This window comes from Prionailurus viverrinus, chromosome B4, assembly GCF_022837055.1.
Source record: "Prionailurus viverrinus isolate Anna chromosome B4, UM_Priviv_1.0, whole genome shotgun sequence".
NCBI lineage: Eukaryota > Metazoa > Chordata > Mammalia > Carnivora > Felidae > Prionailurus > Prionailurus viverrinus.
In genome coordinates this window covers 35,577,403-35,596,136 of record NC_062567.1, presented here as the reverse complement: position 1 = coordinate 35,596,136, position 18,734 = coordinate 35,577,403, and the positions used below count along the sequence as shown (strand labels likewise).

At 45.2% G+C, this 18,734-nt stretch overlaps 1 protein-coding gene across 10 annotated transcripts in view; it reads left to right on the top strand.

Annotated features, from left to right (window-relative positions):
- The window catches only part of CRACR2A (calcium release activated channel regulator 2A), a 136,406-nt gene extending 121,532 nt beyond the window's left edge, over window positions 1–14,874 (top strand). For 6 of the 10 annotated variants that reach the window (XM_047866688.1, XM_047866683.1, XM_047866686.1 and 3 more), the window contains 3 exons: window positions 6,852–6,953; window positions 9,643–9,719; window positions 11,345–14,874. In XM_047866688.1, the coding sequence (XP_047722644.1) occupies window positions 6,852–6,953; window positions 9,643–9,719; window positions 11,345–11,429 (264 nt within the window). In that variant the 3' untranslated portion in view covers window positions 11,430–14,874. Of the gene's footprint in view, window positions 1–3,337; window positions 4,609–6,851; window positions 6,954–8,408; window positions 8,421–9,642; window positions 9,720–11,344 lie in introns of those variants that run through there. The other 4 variants (XR_007153947.1, XR_007153948.1, XM_047866691.1 and 1 more) reach the window with 4 other exon arrangements.
- Window positions 14,875–18,734: the final 3,860 nt, after the last annotated feature.

Sequence of the window (18,734 nt, the reverse complement as noted above, 5' to 3'; positions counted from 1 at the left end):
ATCCACATCCCTCTCATTTCCAGGAAAAATAAGGAACAAGAATGGAAACTAAATTCAAAGGTTTCTCTGAGATTTGCTTAATACAAATTATTTCTCAAAGTATTGGGCTTAAAAAACTTACAGTAGAAAAAATATAAGTTTTGAAATTTAGTGAATGGCTCTGCACCAAGCTAATAAGGGAAATAAATTGTATGGGTAATCTGGAAGTGATTCCTGTTAAAACTTTAGAATTTATGACATGATTTTTTTTTGATACAGCTACAGATTTATCTTCCTTGCAGAAATTAAGCACCAGGAGAAACATTAGGGATTACCTAACCCAGTGGTTCTCTGGTTCTCAACCTTTCTTCCTTGGAGCCCTGGGAAGATAATGATGTCCCCCAGGAACTGGGGAGTGCAGGAAAAGGGGCCATGGTCACAATTCTGGGTCCTTCACCACCCATGTTGGTCAGAGCCACTCTTCATTCAGTTTTCTACATTGGAGGCCCAGGTACAATTTTGTTAGACGAGAGGATTTCCCTTTGAAAATCACTGATCTAATATAGCCATAATGGAGAAATAGAGGCCATGCCTTCTTTTGCATCACCCGTTCTTTTCCCAGCCACAGACATTTAATCCCTAATTTGTCTCCTAATATCTAAATCTTTAAAAAATTTTTTTAATGTTTATTTATTTTGAAAGAGAGAGACAACATGAGCAGGGGAGGGGCAGAGAGAGAGAGAGAGAGAGAGAGAGAGAGAGAGGAGAACCCCAAGCAGACTCCATGAGGTCAGCACAGAGCCCAATGTGGGGCTCGATCCCACGAACAGCGAGATTGTGACCTAAGCCAAAATCATGAGTCGGATGCTCAACCGGCTGAGCCACCCAGACATCCCTAAATCTTGATATATACTAAAGCAGGCAGAGGCTGTTCAAATAGTCTGGGATCAATAGTGATGGATAGAAGCAAACTTATAGAAACATGCTGTCTGCCGTCAGCAGGGGGTGTAGTTTCTGAGGCCCTTGTTTTGGACCAAGAGCCCAGGATCTAGCCAGAGAGGTGGCATGTCACACTGAATTTGGCGGTGGTGGTGGGGTGAAGGAATATCAGAGGGCCATCATGGCAGGTAGAAGAACAAGTTCCATCATTCTCTAGAAAACCAGGCCAAGCACCAGAATGTTCTGTCATTCTCTGGAAAACCAGGCTAAGCACCAGAATGTTCCATCATTCTCTGGAAAACCAGGCATGTTCCCAAGCGGGGTAGGGCTGAAAAGCATCAGCATGCACCCAGGGAAGCCCTCGTGCATCTGTAGGCCCAGAAAGCCACGCCAAAGGGGCAATTCCATATGCAGTTAACTCAGAATTATCTATGTGTGGATGGGGCTTTTCTGTATAGTTCAGAGCTTGAGTTTTCCCTCTTAAAAATTTTAGCAGAAGGTATAGGTAAACTCTAAATGATGATTCCAAACCTGGATAATCAGGATCACCGTCAGTGCTTTCAAGCAAAACAGATGCCACAAGCCTTCTCTCCCAAATAGAATGATTCAGAGGCTGGAAATACAAAGAAAAAAAAAAAAGGCAACAGTTCCCCCAGGTGATTCTGATTCTCAGCTGCCATGGTTCCCCCAACCTGGGAAGTGCTTCTCAAAGTCTTATATGCATAGGAATCTCCTGGGGACCTTGTGGAAATACAGAATTTGACTCAGCAGGTTCAGAATCTTAGGTAGCCCCTGAGATTCTGCATTTCTAACAAGTTCTCAGGTGAAGCCAATGCTGCCAGTCCAGGGACCACACTCTGAGAAGCAAAGTTCTAAATCAGTTTCAAAGATGTCCGTGCTTCTTCAACAAGAATTTGCTGAGCATCATCCACATGTCTTGCACTCGTGAGGCTCTCTGGGGGACTGACTCGGTGTGGGGACCCAGTCTGATGGCCCAGGATTTCGAGAACAAGTGCAGGGGGCCGTGGTGTGAACATCTGAACAAGTGTCAGATGGTGGAGTCTGTGTTGAAGGTGTGGAACAGTGGGATCATGAATGCAATTATTCTCAAGAGTCTTGAAAAGCTAAGTCACTCTGCCTTGGCAACCAGCAATCAGGGGTGTCAGGTGACAGATTAAAACCTGACACCTAATTTGATCAGAGGGAACTGAAAATAATAAGAACTTTATATTTGTGGAGTACCTTATTTTTCCACAGAGCTCCAAGCACTTTGCCAACTCCCTCGCCTAGAGAAGGGAGGGTGGAGGGGGAGCTTTAATAACAGGCTTTGGGTTCCGAAGCCTTATTATTAAGTGAATGCTGGCCAGCTGTTCTCAGTGCCCCTTCCTCCCGCAACCTGAAAAGCAGTGTAAAAAGAGAGGACTTAAATTGCCACAGATTACACGTGGCAAAGACTCGCTGTTGGAAGAGGTTGTGTGGGGTGGGAACAGATGCTTGGGGGAGGTATGGACTTCCCTGAAAAGGAAGTTCTCACCACCCCAGCTTGGCACTTCCTGGCCACGAAACTGGCCAATCACCTAATGACAGAATGGACCAGAGGCTCTGAAGGGCTCCTCCTGGCCCCCACATGCTGACAGGCTACAGCATTTTGGTCCTCTGGGGGAGGGAGGGGGGATCCAGGATGGAGGAGTGTGTGCAGATGAGAGGACCCTAGAGGATCCTTCCAGCCCTGAGGGAACCCAAATCCTTTGAGATTGAAAGAGAATGAAAGCATGCCCTGCTTTATGAGGTGGGAGAGCCCTGTCCCCATGGCTGTTCTCCCACCCCACCCACCCTAGTTTTCACCCCCCAAGTCCAGGCAGCTTTACCTTGCCTGCAGGCCTTCTGCAGAAGGGGCCTAACGCTGTGCCCGTTATTGTGCCATTTTACATTTCCTATGTACCTGATAGCAAACCAAAGCAGGTAGCCATTCCTGCCAATGCAGTATTCCAAACCCTCCCCTACCTCCTTCTCATCTCTGCTTGAGGGGACCGGTTCAACCAGTCTAATCTAGAGAAGAAACTGGTTGGGCTCTAAGGGTCCCATGGTTAGACCATGGAACAGACTGGACATCTGGAGTCTGGAACACACTGGACATCTGGAGACTTTGGGGCCTGTATCAGATAGGGAAAATGGGATTTGGTATAAGCCTGAACGGGCCGTTCGTTGGTCCAATTCCAGTTTGTTGGTCCCCAATGTCTGCACTCCGGGCATGTTGAATTTCTTGTCTCGATCTTTTGTCATTCTGATAGCCCTGTGTTGTTAGGCCTATAAGTCAAGGAAGTGGAAAATGACTGAAGTCATTAAGCCAACACGATCAGTGTCTCCGAAAACAAAACAAAACTTGGAGATTAATCTAATGCAGCTTCTTGTTTTATAGATGAAAAGTCCTGCGATCCAGAGAGAGGAAGTGACTTGTCCAAAAGTACCCACAGCTTGCCAGACGCCCAGCCAGAACTGGAATCTAGGGCTCTGCCACTGCATTATGCTGCATTATGCATTATGTGACAAGAGCGTCACATGGCCCATGGTTGAAATCTGCTTCTGAAAAATAGGTGTTCGTTTCTTTTTTCAGTCCTTCCCACTTCCGCCCCAAAGCAGAACAGTCCTTTAGCTCAAAGGGGCCAGGCTCACTCTCCTCTCACTTTGTGGACCACCAGCTAATTCTCGTTCTGTGATCTTGGTCATTGGTGACAATGTACAGCACAGAGCAAAAAATAGCAGTTTGATTTTTTTCCCCCTGTTCCAAGTTGAGCTTGAAGTGCTGGCAGTTTAAAACGAACTACACAAATAAATCTTGTTTTGACTCATAGTCCAGGGGGTGGATAAATATGGAAACCCCCAAGATATAATTTTGCAGTCATTTTTTTCTTAGCATAACTACATGCTTTAATGTGCTGAGAAATTTTTTGTTCTGGCTCCAGAGAAGTAGCAGCACTATCCTGGCTAAGTGCTTTTTCTTGCCTCCCAGCAAATGGATATTAACACACACACACACACACACACACACACACTACAACCAACCAACCAAACCCAGCAGCTGCACGTTCTGAGCTGAATGCCAGTCCTCTGCTCCAAGCTGACAGCTCATGTTATTTAAAGTCAGAGGTGGGTAATCTTTTGAATTTTAGCACGTCTGTCTTCCAACAAGCTCAAGTTCAAAGAAAGGCAACTAAAATGGTTGAAGGTATGGAGAGGCTTCTGTGTCAGTGTCAGAGGATAGGAACCAGCTTTTTGGGGCCATCTCATAGCTCACAGAATAGACTCTGTGAAAAGTGGTGATTCTGACAGGTCCCACACAGACAGAGACTGTATGCCCAACTAAGTATGTTCAATTCCTTCCCTCTGACCTGCCATGCCTACGGAGTTCTACCAAGCATCTATAGAAATTTCAACAGAAATCAGGTGGGGCTTAGACTTGTTTGCCAAAGGAGGTGTGCTTTCGACTTTTAAAAGGAAGTGTTGCTTCATCTGATAGGTAATGATGAGCCTCTTTGTGCAAAGCAGTATCCAGGCTGAACAACGGGTTGGGTATGTGAAAGGTGTCAGGTTTGGGCAGATAGCTCAAGACTTGACGTTAAAGTCAGAGAGGACCATGAGACACCCACCCTAAGCCCCGCCCTCCCCATGGCCCTGTGTCAGAGACTAGTCTTGGGCCAGGGTGATGATGGCTGACTGCCCATGGTGAATAGCACACCTTCCAGCCTTCCATGTGTTCTCACTTGTTTTTGCCTTGACTTTGGAGATAGGCCTGATTCTTTATCAGTTGCAGGCCAGGGTCCACAGAGGGGAAGTGAGGTGTCCAGAGTATTTGTGTAAGAGAGGAACAATGCAAAGAACAGAAGCCACAGCTCCAGCGGGGGCTTGGCTTTTATCAGCTCCTTCTAAGATGTTTTATTTTTATACCCAAGAATTGCTTTAAAAAAGAAGACTGCTTCCCTTCCCCACCCAGAGGCAGCCCTGCTCTTTGTGGTACATGGGGCTCCAATGTTGGGCTTGTGACTATCCCTTACCTGATGCTTAGTCATTCAGTACCCACTATCCCCTTTGCAAGTGATGCAACTGAAGCCGTCACCCATTCCAGCATACCAGAATCCGGGTTCGAATTCTGCCTGGGACTTCAAGTCTGATGCTCATATTTTCAGCATTTCCATGTCAAGAAATCCCACAAGCCTTAGTCATTCCTCACACATAAATCTACAAATATCTCTCATGTGCTCCAAACAGCAAGCCTTTTGGCCCATTTCCCTGCTTCCTTCTCTTTTTTCCCTTTTCTGTGAAAAAGTCTTCACACAAGTTTCTGTGGCACAACAGAGTCAGAAAATGGGGGTATTCCCATTACCCAGCACTCTGGTAATAGGGAGCCACAGCATTGTCTGCATGCCATTAGTGGTTTCTCATGTGCAAACAATTGAAATGCGGTGCAATCCACTTAGCACGTCAACTACAGTGCACGTAATTTAATCTATTTCTGATGGATCAGAAGACACTGTAAAGATCATGTAGTGCCTTTGACTCATCATTATCAACATTAATTACCATCTTACCATGGTTAAGTAGAAATACCACTTTTAGAGAGTTCTAGTTAATAAGACACTAAATAGCAGAGAGTTCACTGGAAATCAGAATTTAGAGAAAAACATTAGAGAATTGTGGACCCATATACTAAAGGGTCCTCATAACTCAGTGACTTTGTTATTGAATGTTCTTTGGGATTCTCTGAGCCTTAACGTTCTCATTTAGGAAATGAGAATTTTTTTCACTACCAAACTGCGATAAAAATGAATGTGTAGATTAAGGAAACGTTGAGGCTTAATTTCAAATTTAATTGCATTTGAACTTAAAATACATGTACCTATTGGGTGTACTTTGGACATTTTTTTGAAATGGTGAGATAAAGCAGCTGAGTCATTGACAACACTGTAAGTGATTACTAGCTTGTGTTATCCCCTAACCCTCTCTATTTCGTAAAACATTTCTCTGTGATGAATAACTATTGTTTACCAAATTATTATTAAAAGCCCCTAATTAAATATCTCATGAAGTAAAAATCACAGCCTGCTTAAATGTGAATATTACCATATTTACTCACTTAATAGCTGTGTGTCCTGGGCCCTTGGCTTGCCCTCCTCAGGGGCACAAAAGGTACACGCATTTCACAAGGGAGGAAGCCCTGGGGTGCAGAGACTCTAGGGTGCAGGCCTTTGGCTGATATGCCACAGTCACTGGAGGAGTAAAGAAGGTTGACCCCTTGAACAAACCTGTTACTTCTGGCCCAAGAAGTGCAGCTTCTGTGGCCACATGCTTCTTCCCCATGTGGGCCTTTGGTCAGAGCTAGAGCACCCAATAATAGTGATGTATCTGTACTGCCCCCCGTGGTGACCTCCAGTTAGGTGCACAACAATCTTTTTATAGGCACTGTGGCCCCACGCCTCAGGGAGCTTATGTGCCCAATATGAGGCCCCTGGAGATGCCACGCCTAATCAAAACAGTCCCTAGAAATGCTCCAAACCACATTGCATTAATTCCTTTCGTTCGTTCTGGTTCATTTAGACGAAGTCTGGTCACTTAGGAATGTTTTCGGGGATACCGTAAGTGCTAGAAACGGACACATAGTTCATGAATGTCTTCTGTCCCCTCATGCTGCTACCCACAGCACACCTGAGGAGCCTGCATGGCAAGGGTGAGTGGGGAGGGAGGGAGGCCTCAGACACCTCACAGAAGCCTCAGAAACTGAGGCTCTCAGCTTTTGGGATGACTCTTATCGCCTGGCCTGCTGTGGCAGCAGGGGATTCGCAAGCCAGATTGTATCTTTACTGCCAGCATTTTAAGCCTGCCCTTCTGGGTTTTCCTTCTGGATGCTTCTCTCAGTTGGGGGATTATCTGTTTTGCAGGAAGCTGTGGGAGACCGCATTCCTGTTCTTCTGCTGGGCAATAAAATTGACAATGAGAAAGAGCGGGAAGTTCCCCGAGGCCTTGGAGAGAAGCTTGCCAAGGTAAAGAGCAAACTTTCCATCTCTCTGGACAGGGTACAAGCCTGAGGACAGTCAGGCAAGTGCCCAAGAGCCTTGGTGGGAGCCTTCCCTGGAAGCCCCCTGGGAAGGAAGCAAGTGGGCAAGATGGGTGTCCTGGCATCGTGGGAATGGCATGTGGATGCCCGTGCATGTGGAACTTTCTGTAGAAAGTCACACATTGCAAGATAGAGCTGGCTAGGAATGACTAGCGTATGGGGAATTTTCCAAACACTTTTCCCTGGAACTCAGAATGATAGATTCTTAGATAGTAGGAGGTTACTTCTTTAAATCCCCTATCTGATCTTTGAATGCCTTCCTCTGTGTTTCCACTTGATCACCTTCAGGGATGAAACACTCTCTGTAAGGCAGACTGTTCTTTGAACAGCTGTGTTCACGAGTTTATCCATTCTGATCAATATTGAGTCCAAAAGCGGTGAACCCAAGATAAACTCAGAGCATGCCCTCAAAACTTTACCATTAAAATAAGCATCAGCCCTCTTACCCACGCTGGGGGCCAATAAGGCTTGTTGGAAATCAGGCACAAACAGTGGCACTCCTTGGCTGTTTCTACTGCCTCCGAGTGCTTTTCAGGAACCTGTATGTCTGAGAAGGTGGGGGTGCTTTCCAGCCCTAGGATTCCATATCTCTTAGTGTGCTTGCTCTAAACAGGCACTCATGGGACACCTGGGTGGCTCAGTTGGTTAAGCATCCGACTTTTGATTTCAGCCAGGTCATTATCCCAAGGTCATGGGATCAATCCCCACGTTGGGCTCTGTGCTAAGCGTGGAGTTGGCTTGAGGTTCTTTCTCTTTCTCCCTCCACCCCTTCTCTTTCTCTCTCTTTCTCTCAAACTAAAAATAATAATAATAATAATAGGGGTGCCTGGGTGGCTCAGTCAGTTAAATATCCAACTCTTGTTTCCGGCTCAGGTCATGAGCTCACAGTTGTGAGTTCGAGCCCCACATTGGGCTCCGCACTGACAGTGGGAAACCTGCTTGGAGTTCTCTCTCTCCCTCTCTCTCTCTCTGCCCCTCCCCTGCTCGCATGCTTTCTCACTCTCTCTCAAAATAAAGAAATAAACATTGAAAAATACTAATAAATAAATAAACAAACAGGGACTTGTGACCCCAGAGGTCAGGAAAATGGGCACAGATGGTAAGAGTCAAGTAAAAAAGGAGCAGGAAGGGTTTGGCAGGTGTTCCTGCGAAGGGTCAGAGGGTAGCCACATGTCTGCAGTTCCTTACCCACAATGCTCACAATACTGAAACAGAAAGGTTTCTAGTGTTTTGTCTGGCAGAAAAATCTGACCAGGACTGACATGAAGCCATTTATGGTCTTTTTGTTTACCTCACTTGGATGAATTTTCCTATGTTTCAAGAAATATTAATATGTTTGATCATAGGGTGCTATCCCAGACCAACTGAGGGTAATATATAGTATATACATCTGTTATTTTTGTTAAACTCAGAGTCTCTGGATTCCAAAGTACATCTATATCCAAGGAGTTTGATTAATGAACTGCAGGCCTGTATTTTTATCATCCCATTTTTTTTCCCTTTTTATTCTTTTTTTTTTTTTTTTTTTTTGGTCAGTTAAAAAACGAACATACAAGCAAATGAGGCTCAGAGCAGTTAAGTGATTAATTCGAGTGATCGTACAGGTCCTCAGGGGTGGAGTCAAGACTTGAAGCTGGAAGGTGGATCATGCCTTCCAATTCTAGATCCTATGTACTCTCCCTCCTCCCACCGTGAAGTCTTCATTCTTCCAAAGACTGACCCAGAGTCTGGCTGTGGCACAAATGTGGACAGGGGTAGGATCTGGGCCTCTGGGGTGTGAACCAGGAAAGCTGAACTGGGGGCCAGTGTCTAGAGCCTCCTGATCTGCAAGCCACAGAAGTGTCCTCATTCAGTGCCTGCATCCCCACAGGGCATCAGCCTCCAGAGTTTCATGCCAATAGCAATGCCCTAAGGAAGCAGGAAATCTATTAACAGGAGTGATAAATGGATATAATGATGAGGCTTAGTCAAGAGCCCCCACCACACAGGCAGCACAGCCTCTGCGTCCTGAAGTGATCGACAACTGTCCTGTGACACGAATGCTGACAGCCTAGGCAGCTGGAATAGTAATTAACTGGTGTGAAGGAGAATTCCTACTGGTGTACCTCAGTGACATCTGCCCCAAAGTTCACGGAATGCCGGTGTCCTGGGCAAAACAAGCTGCTGGGAGGCCTGCCATTAACTCAATAAGTCACTGAATGAACTGACCCGCCCTTTATACTATGCCCTTGGTTTCCCTGCCTGTGCATTGTGGAGAATGTGGTGCATCCTGGCCTTTGTTCCTCTGCCTGCACCACAGGCTGGTGTGAAGAGGAAATGGGCATCTACATACCTCAGAGCAATTTGTGAAAGCGTGAAGCACTAAGGCAGCATACTGTTTGGTGTTTTACAATTGTTATAGCTCACCTGGGAGATGCTTACAGAACTTGCATTAGGCAGGGAGCCTGAGGAGACTGAAATCAACCTTGAAGAGAGCAGGGATGGGGAGAGGAATTAAAGGGGACTGTGAGAGGAAGTGAGGCAGGCGGGCCGATGCAGATGGGGTGTTCTCCTCCCATGGGTCCCTCGAGCTCCCCCAGTACTCTCTTTTTGTCCCCTCTGCTTTATGGTTCTAGGAGAACAATCTGATCTTCTATGAATGCAGTGCCTATTCCGGTCACAACACCAAAGAGTCCCTACTTCATCTAGCCAGGTAAGGAAGGAGGCACATCCCAGCAAACAGAGTCTGGTGGGAAGCACTGCATTCACCCCTGAGAGGCCATTCCTCTGTCTGCCGAGCCTTCTGGGTAAAGGGGTTGGAGGCCTAGGGCTTTGTATGGGATTCAGGGACAGCCCTCTGAAACACAATAGGGACAAAAAAGAAAGCCCCCTTGTCTCTTGCCCCCCCCTCCCCCTGGGTCTTAAAAGCTGCCCTTTTCCCAGGGATCCTCTTTTTAAATGCAAATGCTTCCAGGAAAGGTCTTATCATAGGTCCCTGAACACTGGCTAATATCTTAGCAGGGATTAGCTGGCAGCCGGCAGGGAACAAGAACAGTTATAATATGGGCACGGGGGAGGGTGAGGAGAAGCCAGGGAGAGGAGGGGCTATTTGGGGGAACAAGAGGCATCTAAGGTGACAGCTCTCAAAGGGTTAGTTCCATCAAAAGACTGGTTTCATAAGCCTCCGCCTATACCAAAATTAAAAAAAAAAAAAAAAGAACCATACAGGGCCCCATTTTCAATACTTGGAAATTCACTCATTTACCCATCTTGGCATTCATTTCATTCTATCTGTCCACCGACCTAACCATCCATACACCCAGTCACCTATCCACCCATCTACCTATTCATCCATCCACCCATCCATCTATCCATCTATCCACCTATTCCTCCAGTCTATCCACCCATCCATTCACCCATTCACACATCCATTTATGCATCCCTACATGTATCCATTAATTCACCAATGCATCCATCCATCCATCCATCCATCCATCCATCCATCCAACAAATACTTAATAGTGCCCATTTTGGATCCAGTGCTCATTCTGGGGAATTTTGTAAATATTTTCATTTGATTAATTGAGAACCCAGAATAACATTTTCTACGCATTGGAGAGACTGTGGAGTTATGGAAGACCATGAGGAAAGTTCTAGGCTTTTTTCTGCCACTGATTCTGGGGTAAAGTAAGTCTACCTCTCTGAGATTTGCCCCCAGCATAGGAACGTCAATCATACCCTCCCTGCCTACTCAGACTGTTGTAAAATCAAAAGGGATGCTTAAGGTGAAAGCATATTGAGAGTATAAAGCAGGGATAAGATACTTACCACTATTTTTAATTCTTCACCTCCTACATTTAATCTGCAACTGTGGCAACATGGGACAGACCTTCTATAGAGTTAATAACCAAAAAGTATCTTCTTTGAGTCTCTACTGTGTGCCAGGTACTACGATAGGCTACAGAGACACAGAGGCAAAGTATATAGTCTCTGCCTTCAAAGAGCTTTCTCACCTCAGGGAGCCAACGAAGGAAGCAGTGCATTATGACATGGGGTGATGGGGTTTTTACAGAGGAATGGTCAAAATGCTGTCAGGGGCACTTACATCACCTGGAAAATCTGGGGAGGCTTCTTTGAGGAGGTATCATGAAGGATCCATATTGGTTAAACTTTGTCTTTACAAATTATGGTTATGTACCTGCACTTCCCAGGGGGAGACTTTGAAAACTCTGATGCTCTGGTGATATTGGGTTCCCTCCTTATCATCCAGATGGCCTATATATAACCCAATGGCCTAGCAGCTCTTCTCTACTGACACTATACCTTCCCCTCTCCCAGGATCCTCAAGAAACAAGAAGATACAGCAAGAGAGGACACCATACAGGTTGACCGCTCTGCCAAAAAGAAATCCTGCTGTGGCTGATAGGAGTCCTCCTAGGACTGTTCCACCCAGGCCTGGGGTCCTAGGACCTACCCTGAATCCTGCACATAGGCTCCCACTTGGATGCCTCCACCATAACCCGCCCAAACCTTTGTCTGTGTCAGTGACTTGCCTCCACCAACAGGAGGGGAAGCACATCTAGTCAGGAAAGCTGCTCTTGGAGCATTTTGAAATCTTCTCTCTCTTCTCTCTCTAGACCCCAGATGCCCATTTTCCCCCCAGCTTGGATTTGTGGGGAAAAGAAACAGATGGGATTTTCCAGAAAAATCACCACATGCCTTCTCCACCTCCCTTCTGCTCCCCTTGCCCTTTGGAGCTGCAGCACTGTGGTTGCCATGGCAACTGTGCAGGGCAGACTTGCTGCTTCCTGTAGGCCAAAGATAAAGCACTTGGGCAGGGCCAGGGTGGTTGGTCTTCCCTTGGCTCCTCGGGACATCAATGGGATGCTCTTGGCATATGCTTCGTGGACCTTGAGATGCCCACACAGGTTGAGAAAAGCAAGCCAGGGCACCCACATTCTATTCCACACCCCACCTCCAGGGGCCCTGCTTCTTGCCAGGCTGCAGAAACCAGCCTCTAAGCAGCCAGCATGTCTACTGTATTTGTTCCCTTGGGGTCTCGGGAACAGTGACTTACAAGAAACCCACAGCCTTTTCTCTCAACCACCCACCCATGACCCTGACTCCAGGGTGGACTGCGGGTGATTTAAGTATTAAGTGTGTGCCCATGATTAGGGAGAGGGCTTCCTTCCTACTTAACTTTCACTAAGAGATGAAAAGAAAATTAGGGGGAAAAAACCATCTGCTGCTACACAGAGTGACCATTTCTGGAGTATAAATAAGGTATACATAGCTCTGTGAAAGCCATTTTCCAATGTTTCTCAAAATAGCTCTTCGGAAAATTGTACATGATGATTAATGGGATAGATTGACATGCAGGCAGTGAGACCCAGCACCAGGTCCACAGTTACTGACTTCATTTTATTTTATTTTATTTTTCCAGAGGACTGTATTACAAAAAAGAAAGTGAGGCCGTGGTGTTGACATATAGCTGGTGTTTAAGAAGTAAGCAGAGTATAGCTATAGGCTTCAGCATCCCTGTGACTCTACCAGCACAGGGCACTCACATTGAGGGGAATGATCTGGGCCCATGTATTGTTCCTTTGTCTGGGTAGTGGTGAGTTTCCAGCCCCAGCAGTGCTCCAGCATCACTGGGGTGAAGGGTGCTGGTAAAGGCATTCTCGCCCTGGGTGGGGAGCTTGGGTGAAAAGATCATAAAGATCACTGCATATTACTGCTCTAGGGCTGCAGGCCCAGCCCCACAGGGAAGTGAGTGGTACCCACACCCAATCAGAACATGTAAGAATAGAGAGGAGCAGAAAGTGTCCACAGGCCTCCAAGAAGATTCAAGACAACTGTGCACAGCCAGCCAGGCAGAAGAGAATCCTCTGGTCAGAGTTCCCTGTAGCCTCCACCCTAGACTCCTAAAAGCATCAGTGCCCTGTGGGTCACCAGGCAAGTGCCTGCCTCCTTTTCGTAGGCTTTTCTTTCCCCCATTTAGTGCTTGGAGGCACCAGGGAGCCCACGGAGGGTGTAGAACAAAAGCCAGCACTAAGTACCAGGAGGTGCCCCATGGTCTTGGGCAAGTCAGCTCCCTGCCTGGGCCCCCTTCCCATCAGTAAAATGAAGCGTGGGCTATTCGACACTTCTGGCTCTTCCTGCTCAGAATGCTTATGATGACAGTAGGGGCTCTGGCCCCTAGTCCAAATTTGAAGGGAACTCACAGGAAATTCCTTTCTCTAAGAGAGGGCACTGGTGATGGTCTCATTAGTGGGATGCAGGGGATCACCCAGAAGTAGCCCTCCAATATCTGTGTGGGTGTGTGTTGCTGTGTGATTATATGTTATGGGGAGGGTGCAGAAAGAGGGTAGGGATAGCCATAAAGAAAGCAAACCAACTCTCCTGCTTCTGAAAACAAAAAAGCAGAGATGGCAACTGGAATTTATGGGTCAGGCAGGCTATACCTGGAGTTGCCCAGCCCACACATGCTTTTATCCCCTATACCTAGTCCCTGGTTTGGGGCTGCATTTGTCCACTTCAGAAAAGTGCATCTAGGGGTTACAGCAGGGTGGAGTGATCCTAGTGCTGACCCACCAGGTAAACCCCCACAAATCCTCAAAGGTCCAGGCAGAAAGAAGAGAGTAGGAAAGGTCTTTAGGCCCCTGCTGCTTCTTTTTCCAACTCCACTTGAGACAACTATGCATAATGGCACCTCAGAGAGACTCTGAGAAATTCTGTGTCCCCAGATCAGAGCATCCCCCCTCTCCCCATTCCTTTTAAGCTATCATGGTGATCAAAGACACCCCGGTGGCTGTGAGCCTGTCCCAGGGCCTGGCAGAGTGCTGTCGGGGAAACCTCTGGTTCCATCCTATTTTCATTGCTAAAATGGCCTTGAGCAAGTCACCTGAACAGGTTTCATGTTTAGCTGTAGGTTGGAGGTTTCAATGTCTACTTTCCATGGATATTTTAAGTATTAAACAAGGCAATGAATGTGAAATACTTAACGCAGTGCCCAGCACATAATAGGTACTAACAAGTACGGGCTATTATTGTTGTCAACATTGAGTCACTGCCCAGGCCATCATTAGCCTTGCCCTAATTTCAGATTTAGAACCAGCTAACACTAATCATGTACCCATAAGTGAGGGCTCTCACAAATACTACCTCATTTGAGTACCCAATTGCCCTGCTCATTTGCCTGGCTTATGAGCTTATTTTCAGTGTTGCCTCTTGGCCCTGATCTTTTTTGTTCCTGTGGGTTTCCTGGCGTTCCAAACACCCATATCTTACCAGTGTCTGTGGTCTGGTTTCAGCCCACAGTCCATTCTGCTTCCCTCCCTGTGGTTCTCCAGGACTCAGACAGCAGCTCAGACCTGGTGCCAGGGTGTTTACCTAAGAATGACCTGTGCTCATCACAATCCTTGGCCCCACATTTTTCTCCCCTGTTCTGACTCCTTGTGCTCCTTCTGGTATCTGCTGCTGCCCTCAGCCCCAAGTTGTCCCCAAGAACTTCAGCACCAAACCAAAGCCCTAGTTATTTTGCTGCTTGTCTAGCATTTGTCTTTCTTGACAGTCCCTGAATTCTTTTCTGATCCTCCGTGATACACTAGCTTTCTTGCACCTCTCCCCATCCTGTACTTTTCCTCTGTTCTTAACATTTCCACCCAACCTTGGACTCCCCTTTTCCCTACTCTCCACACCCTGGGCCCACTCCAGGCCATAACTGTATGTTCTATCAAAAATAGCTCAACCTTTTGTCTCTGTCACTAGCAGTCAATGTTCTAAAGGAGCTTAAACCAATTTCAGCTAAGATATTAATGCAATTGGTGGTTTAAGGGCTATGTATATACTTTAACAAAAAATTAAAAGAGGCAAAACTTTATCTCAAGGGAATAAATTCCTAATGGTCATGGGGGTCAAAGATTTAAGACAGAACTGCCTTCCCCTAACACAGTTTGCTTCAACCTAGTTCTAGGTTCATATAGGTTTATAATTGTTACATCTTCTTTATGAATTGACACTTTATCATTATAAGGTGTCTTTCTTGCCTTTAGTAACAATTTTTGTCTTAAAGTCTATTTTGTCTAATATCAGTATAGCCACACCAGCTCTCACTTTCTCCCTATTTATGCTTTTAAATCTAAACTAAGTCTCTTGTAGACAGCATGTAGTTGGATTGTGGTTTTTTTTGGGGGGGGATTGCTTTTTGGTTTTGTTTTTTATTTTAGAAAGAGAGAGAGAGAGAGCACATGAGTGAGAGAGAGAAGCAGAGGGAAAGAGAAAGACACAGGGCTCAATCCCATGATCCTGGGATCATGACCTGGGCCAAAATGAAGAGTGAGATGCTCAACCAACTGAGCCACCCAGATGCCCCTCGATCATGTTTTAAATCTATTCTTCCAATCTCTGCCCTTTAATTGGAGAGTTTGCTATGTTTACATTTAATATAATGGGTAAAGTAAGATTTAGTGTCTACCATTTTGCTAGCTCTTTTCTATATTTTATATTCTTTGTTCTTCTGTTTCTCCATTACTACTTTCTCTTGTGTTAAATAATTAATTTCTAGTGCACTATTTTAATTACCATTCCATTCACTATATATATTTTAACTTATTTTCTTGGTGACTGCCCTGTAAGTAACCATTAATATCTCAATTTATAGCAATCTAGTTTGGATTAATACCAACTTAATTTCAATATTACACAAAACTTTGCTCCTCTATAGTTCCATGCCCCCCTCTCATATGTTGTTATTGTCACAAATTATATCTTTATACATTTGTTCCCATCAACGTAGATTTATTGCTATTGATTTATGCAGTTCTCTTTTAAATCAGATTTTGAAAGGAGTTATAAACAAAAAATACATTCATACCATTTTCTGTATTTAATTACATAATTATTTTTACTAGTGCTCTTTTTTTCTTCACGTTGATTCAAGTTACTATCTAGAGCCTTTTCACTTCATCAATATTTCTTATAGGAAAAACCCCTCTCAGTTTTGTTTACATGAAAATGTTGATTTATCCTTCAGTTTTGAAGGATAGTTTTGTCCTATTTTAAACTTCTGGTTGACAGCGTTTTTGCCCCTTTGCTACTTTGAATATACCATTCCTAGTTTCTGGCCCCCATGGTTTCTAATGAGAAATTACCTGTTAATCTTATTGAAGCTCTTTTGTGTATGTTGAATTGCTTTTGTTTTGCTGCTTTCAAAATTCTTATTTTTTTTGGCTTTCAACAATTTGATTTTGATGTGTCTAGCTGTAGGTCTTTTTGAGTTTATCCTACTTGGAGTTTGTGTAGCATCTTGGTTGGTTTCCATCAAATTTGGGGAGTTTTTGGTCATTATTTCCTTAAGTATTCTTTATACCCTTTTCTCCCTCTCCTTTCCTTCTCCTGTAATGCATATGTTGGCATGCTCGATGGTGTCCCACAGGTTTCAGAGGTTTTGTTCATTCTTTTCTTCATTGTTTTTTGTGTTCTTCAGACTGCATAATCTCACTTGCCCTATATTCAAGTTCACTAATTCTTTCTTCTGCCTGCTGAAATATGCTATTGGGACCCTCTAGTGAATTTTTTTTTTCCATTGTACTTTTCAACTTCAGAATTTCTATTTGGTCCTTTTTATAATTTGTATATCTTTATTGATTCTCTCTATTTGGTGGGAGTTTGTTCTCATGATTTCCTTTAGTTCTTTAGACATGGTTTCCTTTAGGTCTTTGAACATATTTAAGTAACTCACTTAAAATTTCAGAGACCTCACATTAGTAGCCACCTGCACTGTGTACAAATCAAGTTCTGCTTGGCAGTCGTTGCTTCCTTCCTCATACTTCACACAACATAGCCAGAACTTGTCTCATTCCTTAACCCAACCTCAAACCTCCTACCTACAGCCTTACCTGACTTCAGGATTGGAGGAGGGATATGAAACTCAAAAGTCTTTCAGATCTGAGAACTGTCCCCTCCACCTTAAGCTCCTTCATGTCCTGCTGGAGATGTACTGCCCAAGGAAGTGTCCAGCTCCTGGAGGAAGTGACGGGAGGCCAGAAATCCTCAGGCAGTGTTTTCTTTCCTGCCAGGAATCCAGACATTCCATAAAGCTTCACTCAGAAGGGATGGGGGATGGGAAGGGAGGAACTACAGATCAGAAGTGTTTAATTACTTCAAAATAATGAAATCACAGTACATAAGCATAAAGAAACAAAGATTTAAGCAACTTCTTGGTGACTGAGCTTAGGAGCACTGTCACCTCTCCTCCCATTATTTGGGGGAAATAAATTTGCTACACAAAGCCCAGCCAAGTTTAGTCAAAAATCTATAGGATTTTACTTTATTAGTTATTTATTCCCTTCTTATCTGGTGTGTGTGTGTGTGTGTGTGTGTGTGTGTGTGTCAGGGTGAGGGGTAGGGATGATGAGGGGTAGGGGTAGGGTTGCCAGGATGTAGGATCTTTCTAAACCTTCCCCACTTCCTAACTTTATTAATGTTTCTATTAATAACTATGTTAATAATCCACAGTAGCAAACATCATAGCTCCAACTTTCACACAATTCAGTGGAGCCAGTTTCAGTGAAGTGGCCTACTTAGGAAGAACCTTCCTGGAAATGATGGGGGTTGGGAAACCATATGGTGCTTGGCAGAGGACCTGAATCAATGTAGAAGCTGAGAAGCATTGGTGAGGCTGTGTCATTTATCATCCTGGAGTAGGACTGAGTCAAGTCCAAGAACTGACCCTCTCTCAGGGCTGGAACTTCATCAGCACTTTGGCTCTGATTCAGAAGTGGTACTTGCACTCTGTTGACATAGCAGTAGGAGACTCCCAGCAAATGAGGACTCTTCGGGCCATGGAGGTCTGTGCAATCATAATGAATTATGACTGGATCCATCTGACCTATAAAAGTAAATACTACCCATAAAAACACTGCATTACTCAGCAAAAATCCCCAAAGAACATGGGCAGAAGGAATGGGATTTTGTTTAACTTGGAATTGAAACATGTAGAGCTCAAGGGACCTCATAATGAATTTGAGTAACATGACTGTGGAACTAGAATTCACTGAGCATGTGTAGTGCCAGGTCAAGGACAGAGTGTCAGGGTGCGATTTACCATCCAGTCCATAGGCACCCCCAGGCCATTCTGTAATGATACTGTGTTGTGCTTATTTATACACACTACCCACAGGGCTCTGATAAGTGAAATGCACTGGACTGAGCTCCCGAGGGTAGAAACATTAATCTCTGCCTCATGCTTGGCACAGTGTCTGGCAAACAGTGTTTGCCTTATAGGAGCAGTTGAGAACAGAGCATCATTTCTCAAGAACAAGGCCCACCACTTGGTGAGCCACTCCACTGGAGCCCCAGTCCCAGAAGCTGGGTGACTGGGTCCCTGTGGTCTGTTGCAACCCATGGGGTCGCCTTGCTGGTTCAAATGAGCTGCTGCTTCTGGCACTCAAAACAGTGCTGAGAAGTATTCCAGCTGCTGTGATTCAGTTGCATTTCAGACAGTGTGATGCCCATCAAAGCATTCCATCTCATCACCCTGCAGCCTCCCCAGCTGTTGCTAGTAGCAATCCATTACCCTCAGGCAGCTCAACAACTCAATTTGACTTGGGCTCCATGCCTCTGTGCATAAAAGATGCTTCCCCGCCTGGCTCTCTTCCTTCCTGGTATGGAATGGGCCATCTTTACCCAGGCTGTGCCTCTCCCAAATGTTTTCTCTAACCCCTGA